Source organism: Aethalodelphis obliquidens, unplaced genomic scaffold, assembly GCF_003676395.1.
Source record: "Aethalodelphis obliquidens isolate GAN/ISIS:26980383/991018 unplaced genomic scaffold, ASM367639v1 scaffold45, whole genome shotgun sequence".
Classification (NCBI taxonomy): domain Eukaryota; kingdom Metazoa; phylum Chordata; class Mammalia; order Artiodactyla; family Delphinidae; genus Aethalodelphis; species Aethalodelphis obliquidens.
In genome coordinates, this window is record NW_020837989.1 from 2,032,984 (window position 1) to 2,050,044 (window position 17,061).

At 37.4% G+C, this 17,061-nt stretch overlaps 1 protein-coding gene across 1 annotated transcript in view; it reads left to right on the top strand.

Annotated features, from left to right (window-relative positions):
• HAVCR1 (hepatitis A virus cellular receptor 1) overlaps window positions 1-16,770 on the top strand; it is a 30,433-nt gene extending 13,663 nt beyond the window's left edge. Inside the window, exons 7-10 of the mRNA XM_027081444.1 lie at window positions 2,328-2,383; window positions 5,418-5,532; window positions 6,385-6,421; window positions 14,041-16,770. Coding sequence (XP_026937245.1) covers window positions 2,328-2,383; window positions 5,418-5,532; window positions 6,385-6,421; window positions 14,041-14,143 — 311 coding nt within the window. The 3' untranslated portion in view covers window positions 14,144-16,770. The remainder of the gene's footprint in view (window positions 1-2,327; window positions 2,384-5,417; window positions 5,533-6,384; window positions 6,422-14,040) is intronic.
• The last annotated feature ends 291 nt before the right edge of the window (window positions 16,771-17,061 follow it).

Below are 17,061 nucleotides of genomic sequence, written 5' to 3' on the forward strand. Positions count from 1 at the left end.
GGACCAATTCACTTGGGATTAGCTCATGGTGACATTTGGTTTTGAAAGTGGACTCCTTAGCGTGAACTGTTTCCGGGCACAGAAACAAAGTGAAAGTAGATTAAAATACAAAGTAACAGCAGTAGGAGCAGCTGCAACCCACACTTTTATGCGATGAGGAAGAAGAAAGTAGGAGTGGAGAATCGTTCTCTAAAATATGTCACTAAAACCTGATCAGGGTAGAGCTTTCCAGAATGGAACAGACATTGGAGCAGCTGTGTCCCCATGACTTCTGTGACTTCTGCCATCTTGTCAGTGTCTGTGAGGCTCTCCAGCCAAATCCTTACAGTGCCCCAGTCAGAATTCCGTGGGTTAAAGCCTCACAAAGCAAAGAATGTTAATCTGGAAGGAAGTTTGGGCATCATATGGCCTGCTACCCACCTTTTGACAGATGGATGTGCCAGCAAACTGTCATATATTACCTCATTTAATTCTTTCAGGGCAGACCTTCCTTACTGCCATTGCCAGACTGGGGAGGCTCTTTAGTTCTGCTTTGGGGATTGATAGCTTCCAATTCAACTGCCAGTTACTGGCTGCGTGCCCATGGGCAGTTGTTGCATTCCTCATTTTGCGTGTTTGTGAGGAAGGAAGGACGTGATGTTTGGAAAGTCCATTGCACTGTGTTCCTCCCCCTATTGCTCCTTTCATTATAACATAATAGTAATAGCTGATATTTGTCTAATATGGTGTTTAGTGCATCTTCTAATGTGACAACTTTATGAGACAGACAAGTGCTATCAACAGCTTGTAGTTCAAGGTTACCCCAGCTAGAAATATAAATATATATATATACATACATACATACATAAATGTATATGCAAAGGACCTGATCAAGGTCATATTGCCAAGGGACATTGTCAGCACTGAAGTCAAGTTTTATCTGACCCAAGTCCATGTTGTTTTTATTTATTTATTTTTTATGCTGTTTTTGCAACATCACGCATTCTGTACCTGAAGTACTTACTTAAGGTTATAACACAAGTCATACACAGAGCCTAGACTGTAGATATTGTCTTTGGCTCTCTAAGAAGTAGTGTCAGAATGAATAAAATGTAGACACAGTAATGTAAAGTGTAAAAATTTGAGGGGATATAGTTAGTCCAGTTTCATTGCCACTGGACAGTAACATTTTTTTTTTTTTTTTTTGTGGTATGTGGGCCTCTCACTGTTGTGGCCTCTCCCGTTGTGGAGCACAGGCTCCGGACGCGCAGGCTTAGCGGCCATGGCTCACAGATCCAGCCGCTCTGCAGCATGTGGGATCCTCTCGGACCGGGGCACGAACCCGTGTCCCCTGCATCGGCAGGCGGACTCTCAACCACTGCGCCACCAGGGAAGCCCAGACAGTCACATTTTTATAGCGTTGTCAATAGTTAGGGAATTCGTAAGACCTGCAGTATTTTCACTGAATGGGAATGCAATGTGTGTGGTGGTTATGAGCTGAGGCTATTGTCTTTTACTAGAGTTGGAAACTTTAACCATTTCAGATCTGTTTCCTCATCTATAAAATGGGGTTTAAAAAATTGGTATAAGGATGTAAAGTGGTCAGTAAAAAGAAACCTGTATTTGACCTATAGTTGCTTAGGAGGGCCAACAGTATATGTTCTGTATGACAAACGAGATATTTTAAACACTATTAAAATTTGGATATTCAAAACTTTAAGGCATAATATCCTTTTATATTGGGGTTTTAGGTAGTATAAGATACTTTGGCCTTGGGGCTGATATAACGTATTTTCTAAAGCACTTCTGCAACAATGTCTAGGCACTGTGGCATATAATGTAGGAGTTGGATGCCACCTATTTCAGATATCTTAGTACATTTCACACACATTTTGAATATAAAACCAATGTAACAACTATTTTGAACGGGGTGGTTCTGCTCTTTGGATGTGCAATGGCCTCTGAGCATCCTCACTGGCAGCTTCTTAGCTGTCATGAAAGTATTAACTTTAAGTGGCAATTTTTAACCTACTTCTGATAATGGGCCACTATGACTCCTCTAAAATTGTAGGTAAACTTTCTGTGTACGTGCATTTTTTTCCACAGAGAGAAAAAAAAGGGTTCATTTTGGAAGGGTCCATGACAAAACTGTTTAAGAAGCACAACCTTACAGGTTAAATTAATAAATGTTAGTAACTTGGTATAACTCTTGCAAGCCTACAGCATTTAGCTATATGATTATTCAACTTTTCATTCATTACCAGAAGGCAATGTGAATATATTTGGTGTTTGCAGTGAAAATTCAATACTTTTTGTCTTTCTAATTCATTTTCCTTCTTGTTGAGCAGATGGGTATGGCACTGTGACCCAGTCTCCAGATGCCCTTTGGCATAACAATCAAACTGTAAGCATATTCCTTCCTACTTTATTAGCCAGATTCACTTGTATGTCTCCCTGGAAGCAAGTTACATTTAGAGATTGTTATTGTAAGACTAGTCCACACATTTCAAATAAAGGAAGAAAAGAATTTGACTCTTAAATAGGGATGCTTTAATTAACTTAAAAAGTTTATATAGATGCACTAGTTGTCAGAAATACCTGAAAAGTGATATTTTACTCTCTCTCTCCACACACAAACACACACACACACACACACACACACACACACACACACACACTACAGACTTTCTCCTGCCCAGAAAATTAGAAAAAATGAGTGAATTAATTCAACGATCGTGCGTTAATGTTACATACCAAGGACGGCTTCAGTGATCGTTAGAGAAGTAACGCGCTTTGAATTGATGTGGTGGAATGGGGGCCATCCCAACTAAAAGTATTACATAAATGAAAGTGTGCTTGCTTAAACATAGGCCCCCTAATATCCTTTTCCAACCCAATTGTCCTCCTATATAGAAATTTTGAGGCCACTTCTGAGTCTTTCTATACATAAACCTCCCCATATGATGACTTATTAAGGTCCTAACATCTTGAAAAAATTTGTGATTCTGTAGGATGTTGTCATACTTTTTCCACAGTTAGATTGAGAAAAATCTAAGGGGCTTTATTCTTATAATGTTCATCAAAACCTCATCTTCCTAAGTTAGAAGAATTTATCAATAGGTCCTTTACTTTTGGCTCCCTTGGGTGAACCAACTTTCCTTTGACCACGTGCAAATAATTCTTAGAAGCAACAAACCTAAAGAGCTTCAGGTATGAGCGTCATCCTGATCACAATTGGTGAGAAGTTGCAGCATGGCCATTGTAAGAGAAATTCAAGCTCAGGCAAGTGGGGTTATTTAGTGTGAGGTCAAATGGCCTTATGTTACATACCTTAGTGACAACGAGAGCACCACTACATAGGAATGATATTGAAGATTTTAACAGCTCTTATGGTATGGGCCCTGATTGATCTGATGGATATGTGCTGAATTTGTATATGCCTGTTAAATAGCAGAACTGCCACAACGTAAATGACTGTTATATTGTTATAGCTGGATTAAGAAAAAAGAAACAAACATTCTGAACGATGAGATTGTTCTTTACCTCAGTTACCGGCAGGACAGGTATGTTTAGCAGCAAGTAGAAGCAAGTTCACAACAGGCAAAATCGTGGGCTTTTTGTGTCTTGACTCTGAAGATGTCAAGGTGTCTCCCAGGTATCCTGAAACCAAGCAGCATATATTTCGACCCAGTAAATCAACTTCCTGAACTCCATATTAGGGAGAGAATTGAACAAATATGTGAAGATGTATAAGAAAAGATGTTCATTGCTGTTATTTGTACTCATGAAAATGTTATAAACAACCTAAATGTTCAATAATAAGGGATTAATTACTTAGTCAGTTAAGCATGCCCGCTTATTGCCATTAAACATGTTGTCACTGCAGTGCATTTACTGACATGAGAAGACAGTGTTGATTGTTAAACGAAAAAACTAACTTTTAAAATAGTGTAGGGACTTCCCTGGCAGGCCAGTGGTTAATAAGACTCTGTGCTTCCAATGAAGCGGGTGCTGGTTCGATCCCTGGTTGGGGAGCTAAGATCCCAAATGCCGTGCAGCACGACCAAAAAATGTATGTGTGTGTGTGTGTGTGTGTGTGTGTGTGTGTAGTGTATATACTGTAGTATATATTGAATATAGTAACTACTTCTGTTAAGAAAAACACTAGGATAAAATTCTAGAAGAGTATGTAATGAAAAATGGTAATAGTGGCTGTTTCTGGATGTTGGGATTATGGTTGATTTTTGTTTTCCTTTCTTTATGCTTAGCTGCACATTCTAAAATGAAACTGCAGTTTTCATGTAACATAATATTTTTAAAAAGGAAGCAAAGCCTGCTTCCTGTAACTCCATGTTCCATGTAACCCCTTTACCCCCCACAAGTAAGGTAATTACACAGCTTTTTCCTCCCAAGACACTGGCTGTTCCCCCTTTAAGCAAGGACAGCTCATATTGTAAGTCACCATCCTTTGTGTTCCTCATAGTGTTGATCAGGAAGTACCTAAATTATCTTTCCCAAGAACCCTATTTAATCTGCATTTGACAGACAGAGAAACAGAGGTTCAGAGAGGATAAATGACATGTCTAGGGTCACACGGCAACTAAGTAAAAGAGCTGGAATTTTGACTCCAGAGATTAAACTCTTATGCAGGAAGAGATTTGAGACTTAATCTTTTTCTCTGATCTTCACTTCCTTTCTGTTAAAATACCTACCCCATGGGGCCTCTTTAGGATTAGAGTTAAGTTATGTAAAGGGGCTGAACATGATGCATGGCGTATTTCAGTTTTATTCCGGGAGGTGATGATCCCTTATGAACCATACTAGGAGATTTAAATAAAGTTGTATTTCTTTCCAGTTGTGCAACATTTTAATTGTTAAGCAGGACCATGTATATGAGCATCTACTTTCAAGTCCATTTATAAATACATAGATGGAACCTTGAATTCTAGTTAAAAAAAAAGTTTTGTAATCAAGGGCCAATTTTAATAATTGAACACATTCACATAGCTTGAGCTAACACCACCATGTCAACTTATATAGGAACAAAAATTGTTGTTTTCTTTTTTAATATCATAAGAGGATTATTTATGAAAATAGCTTATTAATTTTTAAAAATAGGTATAATTTACATATAATAAAGCACACTCATTTGAAGTGTACAGTTTGAGTTTTGACAAATGTATACACCTCTGTAAATACCACCGCAAGCAAGAGATAAAACATTTCCACCATCCCCAAATACATTTTGAATTCTAAATTGTCTTAGAATTTCACCACATGGTTATAACTTTAAATCATTTGGTCTTCCCCTCATGATCCGGAACTAGCCAAAGGCCAATAAAGATAAGTGTGTCTGTGTACATTACTTTCAGAAATGTTTTCTACCCATAATTCTAAGAAGATTTTTTTTTTTTTTTGATCTGCTGATGTTTCCTTAGCTTGTGACGCTGGCACAAGATCCATGGATGAGCACCAATAAGGGAGTCTACATTGGAGTCTGTGTTACTGCCTTGGTATCATTGCTCACATTTTTGGTTTTCATGATTAGCAAAAGTAAGTCACCTCAGGACTGTGCCTGCGGGAGTTTTCTTGAGCCAAACTGCCTGTAGCCCTACACACCACATGATTTGAATTTCACATAACTGCCTTGGTTTTTACCTTGTTCTTTTTTATTTTTTCTTTATCTTAAAATTATTGTCCCATAGAGAGAAACATGATATTTAAATTCTCCATAGGAGAAATTAAATATGGAGAAATAAGTGTTGATTGGGTAGAGTTGGGGTTTGGAAGGCAGCAAACCATTGTAATATATAAGATGTGTTCACTCCTCCTTTCCCCCTTCCCTCAAGAACCAAGTTTTGGCCCTATAGGGGGTGAAATTGTTGAGGGTGTTACAACACCCAGTTAACAGAAGCAAATGGGACATTGAGAGGGATACATGATTTCAGGACTAAGAGTAGAACAAAGGGGTTCACAAGGCAGCCATCCAGGGCCTCCTGGTCTCCTTCCACCAGTTGTGCGTGTGTGTAAAACCTGTCACCTATGGAAGAAACACAATCCCCCATTTTTTTTACGGTGAAATATAATTGCATTAAAGTAAGTTGGGACATGTGGGTGAATACACTAAACTATTAGTAAACATGAGATACTTTACACTAAGGGGCTTATTTGGCTCCTAGATTCAAAAAAAGTTACCTGGAGTTATCAGGTGAGGGTCCAGATTGGTTTTTTTCCCCTTCTTTTTAAAAATATTTTCTTGTAAATTAATTTTTTCAGCTTCTGAGGTCTGTACAGATTTTGTTCATATCAAAGTAATAACAGTAATAATATACTTGTTTGGAAAAAAAATCTCATGAACTCTGTGTCTTACATGTTTAATTTTCTCTCACTTCTTCCCCAATTTAGGATATTTTTGCCTGAGTAGCAAGGTGGAGCTACTACGGTAAGGTTGAAAGTTTATGTCAATGCTTTTTGATATTCTTACTCTAGTAAAAATAAGGATAATTTCTCTCTCCCTCTCTTTTCCTTCTGAACTCTCCATTTTATACTCTGGATCCTGAAAAATCTAGTATATAGAACACCTCCATTGCCGTCCAACCTTCCAGTGATATTTTTAGCATCTCTGTATTTCCCTGGAATTGCGCCAGAACTGCTCCAGAAACAGTACCTCAAACCTGACCGCTAGAGCAAGAGAACTAAATTGCAGATTTTGTTTGATGGGACATTTGAATGGGTTGTTTGGTTTGTTATTTGATTTCATTCAGAACTTTGTTTATTGAGTGTTTATTGAATGCCTACTAAATTCCAAAGAGATGGACAAAACAGACAGAAATGTATAAATGAATAAGCAGGGTATTTTTAGAATTTGCACAGAAATGCCATGGGGAATACAGAGCAAGGCAATAGGCTATGTGAGTGAGCCCCAACGGAGCAGAAGGCAGTTCTGCAAAGATCTGGAGGAAGATGACTCCAGGCTGAAGACATACAAAGGCACAGGCTAAGGCACGTGCTTCCAGCTCCCCACCCTTCCCACCATCCCCATTGTTACATGCCCAGCCTGCTCTGTTCCTTTACATTAGTTGTTGGGCCTCATAGCACTTGAATTTTTTGCAAATCTACCCCATTGCCCAGGGAAAGTGAAATCCTCTTTATATGCATTCATGTAGTCATTTCCCCAAACACCTGTCTGTAATGGTAGGAAACATCTGCCTACTTCCAAATCCAAATAGCCTGCTTCATTTGGTCCAGCTTGGACTTTTTTTTTTTGAGATATAGTTGTTTTACAATGTTGTGTTCGTTTCTACTGTACAGCGAAGTGGAGTTCCCTGTGCTATACAGCAGGTTCTTATCAGTTATCTATTTTATACATATTGGTGAATATATGTTAATCCCAATCTCCCAATTCATCCCTCCCCGCCCCCACTTTCCCCCCTTCGTGTTCATATGTTTGTTCTCTACATCTGTGTCTGTATTTCTGCCTTGCAAACTGGTTCATCTATACCATTTTTCTAGATTCCACATATATGCATTAATATACGATATTTGTTTTTCTCTTTCTGACTTACTTCACTCTGTATGACAGTCTCTAGGTCCATCCATGTCTCTACAAATGACCCAGTTTCGTTCCTTTTTATGGCTGAGTAATATTCCATTCTCTATATGTACCACATCTTCTTTATCCATTCATCTGTCGATGGACATTTAGGTTGCTTCCATGACCTGACTATTGTAAATAGCACTGCAATGAATATTGGGGTGCACGTGTCTTTTTGAATGATGGTTTTCTCTGGGCATGTGCCCAGTAGTGGGATTGCTGGGTCATATGGTAATATAGATTTTCTGATGATGGCCGTTCTAACTGGTGTGAGGTGATACCTCATTGTAGTTTTGATTTGCATTTCTCTAATAATTAGTGATGTTGAGCAGCTTTTCAAGTGCTTCTTGGCCATCTGTATGTCTTCTTTGGAGAAATGTCTACCTAGGTCTTCTGCCCACTTTTGGATTGGGTTGTTTGTTTTTTAGATATTGAGGTACATGAGCCGTTTATATATTTTGGAGATTAATTCTTTGTCCGTTGATTCGTCTGCAAATATTTATCTCATTCTGAGGGTTGTCTTTTCATCATGTTTATACTTTCTTTTGCTGTGCAAAAGCTTTTAAGTTTCATTAGGTACCATTTGTTTATTTTTGTTTTTATTTCCATTACTCTAGAAGGTGGGTGAGAAAAGATCTTGCTGTGATTTATGTCAAAGAATGTTCTTCCTATGTTTCCCTCTAAGAGTTTTATAGTGTCCGGTCTTACATTTAGGTCTCTAATCCATTTTGAGTTTATTTTTGTGTATGGTGTTAGGGAGTGTTCTAATTTCATTTTTTTACATGTAGCTGTCCAGTTTTCCAAGCACCACTTATTGAAGAGACAGTCTTTTCTCCATTGTATATCCTTGTCTCCTTTGTCATAGATTAGTTGACCATAGGTGCATGAGTTTATTATCTCTGGGCTTTCTATCCTGTTCCATTGATCTAAATTTCTGTTTTTGTGCCAGGACCATATTGTCTTGATTACTACAGCTTTGTAGTATAGTCTGAAGTCAGGGAGTCTGATTCCAGATCTGTTTTTGGTTTTTTTTTTTTTCTCAAGATTGCTTTGGCTATTTGGAGTCTTTTGTGTCTCCATACAAATTTCAAGATTTTTTGTTCTAGTTCTGTAAAAAATGACATTGGTAATTTGATAAGTATTACATTGAATCTGTAGATTGCTTTGGGTAGTATAGTCATTTTCACAATATTGATTCTTCCAATCCAAGAACATGGTATATCTCTCCATCTGTTTGTGTCATCTTTGATTTCTTTCATCAATGTCTTACAGTTTTCTGAGTACAGGTCTTTTACCTTCTTACGCAGGTTTATTCCTAGGTATTTTATTCTTTTTGTTGCAATGGTGAATGGGATTGTTTCCTTAATTTCTCTTTCTGATCTTTCGTGGTTAGTGTATAGGAATGCAAGAGATTTCTTTGCATTAATTTTGTATCCTGCAACTTTACCAAATTCATTGGTTAGCTCTAGTAGTTTTCTTGTTCTTTAAAAATTGCCATTGGTAATTTGATAAGGATTACTTTGCATCTTTAGGATTTTCTATGTATAGTATCATGTCATCTGCCAGCACTGACAGTTTTACTTCTTCTTTTCCAATTCGTATTCCTCTTATTTCTTTTTCTTCTCTGATTGCTGTGGCTAAGACTTCCAAAACTATGTTGAATAATAGTGGCAAGACTGGACATCCTTGTCTTATTCCTGATCTTAGAGGAAATGCTTTCAGTTTTTCACCATTGAGAATGATGTTGCTGTGGGTTTGTGGTATATGGCCTTTATTATGTTGAGGTACCTTCTCTCTATGCCCACTTTCTAGAGGGTTTTTATCATACACAGGTGTGGAATTTTGTCAGAAGCTCTTTCTGCGTCTATTGAGATGATCACATGGTTCTTATTCTGCAATTTGTTAATGTGGTGTATCACATTGATTGATTTGCATATATTGAAGAATCCTTGCATTCCTGGGATAAATCCCATGTGGTCATGGTGTATGATCCTTTTAATGTGTTGTTGCATTCTGTTTGCTAGTATTTTATTGAGGATTTTTTGCATCTATATTCATCAATGATATTGGTCTGTAATTTTCTTTTTTTGTAGTGTCTTTGTCTGGTTTTGGTATCAGGGTGATGGTGGCCTCGTAGAATGAGTTTGTGAGTGTTCCTTCCTCTGCAATTTTTTGGAGGAGTTTGAGAAGGGTGGATGTTAGCTCTTCTCTAAATGTTTGATGGAATTCACCTGTGAAGCCATGTGGTCCTGGACTTCTATTTGTTGGAAGGTTTTTAATCACAGTTTCAATTTCATTACTTGTGATTGGTCTGTTCATATTTTCTATTTCTTCCAGGTTAAGTCTTGGAAGGTTATACCTTTCTAAGGATTTGTCCATTTCTTCCAGGTTATCCATTTTATTGGCATAGAGTTTGTTGTAGTAGTTTCTTATGCTAATTTGTATTTCTGCGGTGTCTGTTGTAACTTCTCCTTTTTCTTTTCTAATTTTATTGATTTCAGTCCTTTCAGTCTTTTTCTTGATGAGTTTGCCTAAAGGTTTATTTATCTTCTCAGAGAACCAGCTTTTAGTTTTATTGATCTTTGCTATTTTTTCCTTTGTTTCTATTTCATTTTTTTCTGCTCTAATGTTTATGATTTCTTTCCTTCTACTAACTTTGGGTTTTGTTTGTTCTTCTTTTTCAAGTTCCTTTAGGTGTAAGTTTAAATTGTTTATTTGAGATTTTTCTTGAGGTAGGGTTGTATTGCTATAAACTTCCCTCTTAGAACTGCTTTTGCTGCATCCCATAGATTTTGGATCATCGTGTTTTTGTTGTCATTTGTCTCTAGGTATTTTTTGATTTCTGCTTTGATTTCTTCAGTGATCTCTTGGTTATTTAGTAGCATATTGTTTGGCTTCCATGTGTTTGTGTTTTTTACATTTTTTTCCTGTAATTTATTTCTAATATCATAGTGTTGTGGTTGGAAAAGATGCTTGATACAATTTCAATTTCTTTAAATTTACCCAGGCTTGATTTGTGACCTAAGATGTGATCTATCCTGGAGAATGTTCCATGTGCACTTGAGGAGAAAGTGTAATATGGTGTTTTTGGATGGAATGTCCTATAAACATCAATTAAATCTATCTGGTCTATTGTGTCATTTAAAGCTTGTGTTTCCTTATTAATTTTCTGTCTGGATGTTCTGTCCATTGGTGTAAGTGAGGTGTTAAAGTCCCCCACTATTATTGTGTTACTGTCAATTTCCTCTTTTATAGCTGTCAGCATTTGCCTTACATATTGAGGTGCTCCTATGTTGGGTACATAGATATTTATAATTGCTGTATCTTCTTCTTGGATTGATCCCTTGATCATTAGGTAGTGTCCTTCCTTGTCTCTTGTAACATTCTTTATTTTAAAGTCTATTTTATCTGATATGAGTATTGCTACTCCAGCTTTCTTTTTTTTTTTTTTTTTCAGCTTTCTTCTGATTTCCATTTGCATGGAATATCTTTTTCCATCCCCTCACTTTCAGTCTGTATGTGTCCCTAGGTCTGAAGTAGATCTCTTGTAGACGGCATATATATGGGTCTTGTTTTTGTATCCATTCAGTGAACCTGTGTCTTTTGGTTGGAGCATTTAATCCATTCACATTTAAGATGATTATCAATATGTATGTTCTTATGACCATTTTTTTAATTGTTTTGAGTTTGTTTTTGTAGGTCCTTTCATTCTCTTGTGTTCCCCAATTAGAGAAGTACCTTTAGCATTTGTTGTAGAGCTGGTTTGGTGTTGCTGAATTCTCTTAGCTTTTGCTTGTCTGTAAAGGTTTTGATTTCTCCATCAAATCTGAATGAGATCCTTGCTGGGTAAAGTAATCTTGGTTGTAGGTTTTTCCCTTTCATCGCTTTAAGTATATCATGCCACTCCCTTCTGGCTTGTAGAGTTTCTGTTGAGAAATCAGCTGTTAACCTTATGGGAGTTCCCTTGTATGTTATTTGTCGTTTTTCCCTTGTGGCTTTCAATAATTTTTCTTTGTCTTTACTTTTTGCCAATTTCATTACTATGTATCTTGGTGTGTTTCTCCTTGTGTTTATCCTGTATGGGACTCGCTGCACTTCCTGGACTTGGGTGGCTATTTCCTTTCCCATGTTAGGGATATTTTCAACTATAATCTCTTGAAATATTTTCTCTGGTCCTTTCTCTCTCTCTTCTCCTTCTGGGACCCCTATAATCCAAATGCTGTTGCATTTAATATTGTCCCAGAGAATCTCTTAGACTGTCTTCATTTATTTTCATTCTTTTTTCTTTATTCTGTTCCACAGCAGTGATTTCCACCATTCTGTCTTCCAGGTCACTTATCCGTTCTTCTGCATCAGTTATTCTGCTATTGATTCCTTCTAGTGTATTTTTCATTACAATTATTGTATTATTCATCTCTGTTTGTTTGTTCTTTAATTCTTCTAGGCCTTTGGTAAACATTTGTTGCATCTTCTTGACCTTTGCCTCCATTCTTTTTCTGAGGTCATGGATCACCTTCACTATCATTATTCTGAATTCTTTTTCTGGAAGGTTGCCTATCTCCACTTCATTTAGTTGTTTTTCTGGGGTTTTATTTTGTTCCTTCATCTGGGACATGGTCCTCTGCCTTTTCATTTTGTCTGTCTTTCTGTGATTGTCCAGCTTGGGCTTTAAACAGGTCTTTCTTCGATTCCAAATCCATCCCTCTTAAGCTGCCAGATGTTATTCCTAGTTCTCTTTCATTGGATGTTATTACATAGTCTTTCCTATGTCTGAGTTAATCATATGAGCCAATCCACAGAACATGCCTTGAACTATGCCAAACATATTGCAAGTGTTCCATAAACATTGGCTTTTATTATTGCAGTCATGCCCTTCACAGCAGTGAACCTGTAAACCCTTCATAGGCACTATTATTATTCTTAGTCTACAGATTGGAAAACAGGTTTAGAGATGTTAAGCAACATCCAAGGTCACACCCCACAGCAGGTAAAAGACTCAGTCTTATGTCTCTTAGAGTCCAAAACCTATACTTATAGAAATTTTTGACTATCTGCTTCCAGGAATGGAAGAAAAAAAATACTCCCTACAGGCAGAAAAGCATGAAAGATAGCATCCTTTTAGTTTATTTTTGTCCTTTTGCTGTTAATGTTTTTTTAAAGTTTCACTTTTTGTCATCTAATTAGAAAAGAAAATATTCATTGTAGGAAATACTGTATAATACAGCAAAGCAAAGCAAAACAAAACCAAAACTGAGCATTTCCCCATGAAGTTATTTTTGGTGCACCTATATCACATTGATTCATTTTGAGCTGCTGACACCTAAACGGTTTCCACACATGTGTGACTAATCCGTTTAAAGATCAGAGCTGAATGAAGATGTAGTACATTTCATATCATTTCTGGGCAGGCTTAACTAATAAAAAGTAGTAACTGTATACACTACAAATTATAAAAGAGTAGCAATATCAAAACTCCACAAATGACCTATTCATATTGATGTGTGAGCATATGTGTTATAAAAGTCATTTAACCCATGGCTTTCTAATTTTGACCATTAAGGCATGGTAAGATTTTTGACTCCATGATCTAGTATACACTTTGATGAAACAATACTATTTTACTATACCAGTATGCTCTGATATTTTGTATACTTATATATATTTATCTTAAAAACAGGATATAGAGCACTAAATAGATTTAATAACCCTCTCTAAAGGGTCACAGTCCACAGTTGGAAAAACACTAGCCAAACCATTTCCTAGCCATCTTTGAGAATATGTATACTGGTTTAGTACTTCAATTTGATGTCTGATGTTTGTCTTCTTAGATTTTCTTTCTTTGTTTTTTTTAAAAATATTTATTTATTTATTTGGCTGCATCGGGTCTTAGTTGTGGCACATGGGATCTTCTTTGAGGCATGTGGGATCTTTTGTTGCAGTGCATGGGCTTCTTTCTAGTTGTGGTGTACGGGTTTTCTCTCTCTAGTTGTGGCACGTGGGCTCCAGAGTGTGTGGGCTTTGTAGTTTGCAGCATGAGGGCTCTCTCACTGAGGTCTGCAAGCTCAGTAGTTCTGGCACACGGGCTTAGTTGCCCCATGGCATGTGCAATCCTAGTTCCCCGACCAGGGATCAAACCTGCATCCCCTGCATTGGAAGGCAGATTCTTTACCACTGGACCATCAGGGAAGTCCCTAGATTTTCAATTTTTGTATTCTGTTACATGAGACTCTAGAAGGAGACCAGTCTGAGGTTTTTGAAACTACTGCTGAGGTTTTCTACCTGCTTATTAAACAGACTTTCCTGAAATTTCATATTCACAACTCTGAAAGCTTCTATTTATTTCATAGGCTGTGTGAATGGGGTTCTGGGAAATGCAAATACCCATTCTTGCTTGAACATAAACAAATGCACTGCTCATACTTGAGAAGTGGTCTGCTTTTCTCTTACTCATGTTATTCTTTCTGTAGTGTGATTCCGTTGAGGGACTCTCACATTGGAGCTTTGAAAAATGCAGCTCTGAAGCCTGTCCGAGCAGAAGACAATATCTACATTATTGATGACCTTCATTAAGTCATGGATCCAGTGGCCTTCTAAGGCGTTATGCCCTTGACTGTGGAAGACAGTGACCAGATATCACTGTGCCAGAGTCCTTTCATGAAGCAGGACAATTTTTCCGTCAGTTTCCAATGGCATTCCAACCAGTCGGTGATATTGGGTAGAGTAAGTCTAGCTCATCTGTGTACCGTCAACCTCTGTAACATTGTCCTAATTTTTTATACTAAAACTGGCTCAATCTTTCTGGTCATTGCAGAGCTCTCTCCAAAACATGAAATTTATTCCTTAGAATTGTACATTCTCTTTAGACCCTGTGAATCCTGTTTTCTATCAAGAATTCTCCTTGAGGAGACAGAATAAACACTACTACCTCAGTTACCAAAGCTGTCAAGAAGAGCTGAATACCACTTAAAATCAGCAAATCCAATTTGGGACTTAAAGGACTTAACTTGGAAGCATTTCATGATTGTCTTTTTTTTTTTAATCAAGTAACTTCAAATGTTATATTCCTTAGGGCCCCCAAGGGTTTCAAATCATGGGAGTGTACAGGTTTTTATTTACACAATGGGAAAATGTGAGTGTGATTTTGCCATTATAGGTAGATCTGGTTTCTCAGGGCTCTGGAAATAGAAGTGCTTTCCCTGGGACCAGGATGGGTATTTTAGCAGTTAGAAGAAGCTAGCGTAGTGAGTAGACAATGGAGACACCAGGGGAAGAAAATCAATTGCCACATGATTTATGCTGTTTCTGCTACATTGGTGCCACAGTTCTAGGCACTTATGTAGACAACTGGCAGACTCTCTGATGTAATTTTTAGAATGAGGCAGGGTGGAAATAAAAGGAAAAAAGAGGGGGAGGGAGTAGTAAAAGAGGCTTTCTGACTTAGAAAAGCTAGTTTGCAAATATAATAGTGTTGTTTGAGAGTATTACCAGTTTCAACCGAAATGCTAAATTGTCCTCAAACCACTTTGATTTTTAAAATTGTTTTGGAAGGATAAAGTGTCTTTTTCATATTGAATCAATTCCTGTGTTATATCTTTTTCACAGCTCAATTAAATTTTTGGTTTTTCCAGAAGAGTTAGAGAAAGGCTAACAGTAAGGATATTTTTAGTCACTAGGAGCATTTCTACATGAACAGTTAACAAGACTGGAAATTAATTTCAATTTAAGCAAACCCTGAAACAACTCATGCTTGAGTTATTTGGGAGGTGTTCAGAGCTACTCACACCAAAGTGGTCCATGAGGGCTGGATGCTCGTTTTTGAAGGCAATGTTTTTGACACTTCTGCGGAGTTCTGGGAAATTAACAGGACCTCTGAATAAAGGTTATGGGGCAAAGAAGATTGCTAAACATTGTATACTAGTTTTCACAAGTGGGACCAGACTGATCTAGTTTAAAAAATTATGTTCCAACTACAGGGATATTTTTTTTTTAATTCAAGACAACATGCATAACCATAGTGATTTCAAATTAATGTCAAGATGGATAACTTCTCTGGAAAGACCTAACAACATCGGGCTGCATCCCTATGCAGCCAGGGCCCCACTAGATGGCGCCACATCCCTCAGCCCCGCCCCAGTCCTTGCCTTGCCTGCAGGCTCACGTTTGTTACCTGCTTTGTGGCTTGTGGGGCTTTGAATTTTTTGATGCGTGCTCTATTCTCCATATCCTTCCTGGAGTTTTTGTGATGACACATTACAGGTTGTGGGAATTTGATCGACTTTATTCAATCCAGCATTTCCAAAATTTGTTTAAAATCCCTGAGCACCATGACTACTGGCATACCCAGTAGCATTCTGTGAAACAAGATGGGGAACCTGGGAGAAAGCAGATGGTACACAGAATTAGAGATAGGACCTGAGTTCTAATCCTAACTCTTACCAGTAACATTGGATGACATTAGGATAAATCATTCTTTATGCCTAAGTTTTTAATATATTTTTTAATGAAGTAGAGATGATTTACAATGTTGTGCTAAATTTTTTTTACACCTCTTAGAATTATTTCCAAACATACATTGGTGTATAGTGGTAATTCCAATGACATATTCTTTGTGAGAAAAATAAAAGTGAAAAACACTACAGAAATGCAAAGGTTTCTTTTGTGTGTGTGTGGAGTTGGCAGTGATAGATCTAGCATCAGTGCTCAGTGAATAATTTCAACGGTGTTGCATTCATAAGTGTCTTGCTATATGGTACCTTTTATTATTTTTCTGAATAATGTTTCTGTTTTTGAAAAGTTGATATTGGGTAATTTGGCTATCATTTTAAACTGTACAAAAATTTGTCAATAACTGAGAGGGAGCATGGGTTAGAGGGAAGGAAGGGGAGGTACTTAGTTAATATTAAATTCTTTTCTGTAAAAGTACCAATTTTATATAATGAATTTACTTTTGTTTTTGATCTTTTGAGACCATCGAGATTCCATTTTCTACAATCGATCTTGCGGCTTTAGGACACTGGTATAATTAAAGCTATATATTTGAACTTAGGAAATTCTGCACATCTTTAAAAGTAGAGGAACCAATCTTTCATTGATGGCTGTGAAGATAATTTTGTGAGTACATGCAGGTATGAGGGACTCCTCATCATGAGCTTGATTTGTACCTACACTCATTAATAAAACACATTTTTGTTTTCATTTTGGAAATTGACTTGTTTTCTTATTCTCATCATTTAGTCAAGGCCAGCCATCTTCAACTTGCTGTGGACTCTCAGGACAAGGGCAAATGGGGCAAGATTTGAGAGTCAGGTGTGCCTGACATTCCTCTAGGTGCTGTGGGTGGAACAGAGAACAGCGCTGAACTCCAGTTCCCAAGGAGCTCCAATTCAGTAGGAAAGAAAACCCCACACCATCAATTCAGGTGCTGGTAATGATAAGGAAAAAAAGATATACACCGGTAGAGCTGAACTTCTCAAACATGGCATCTGGGG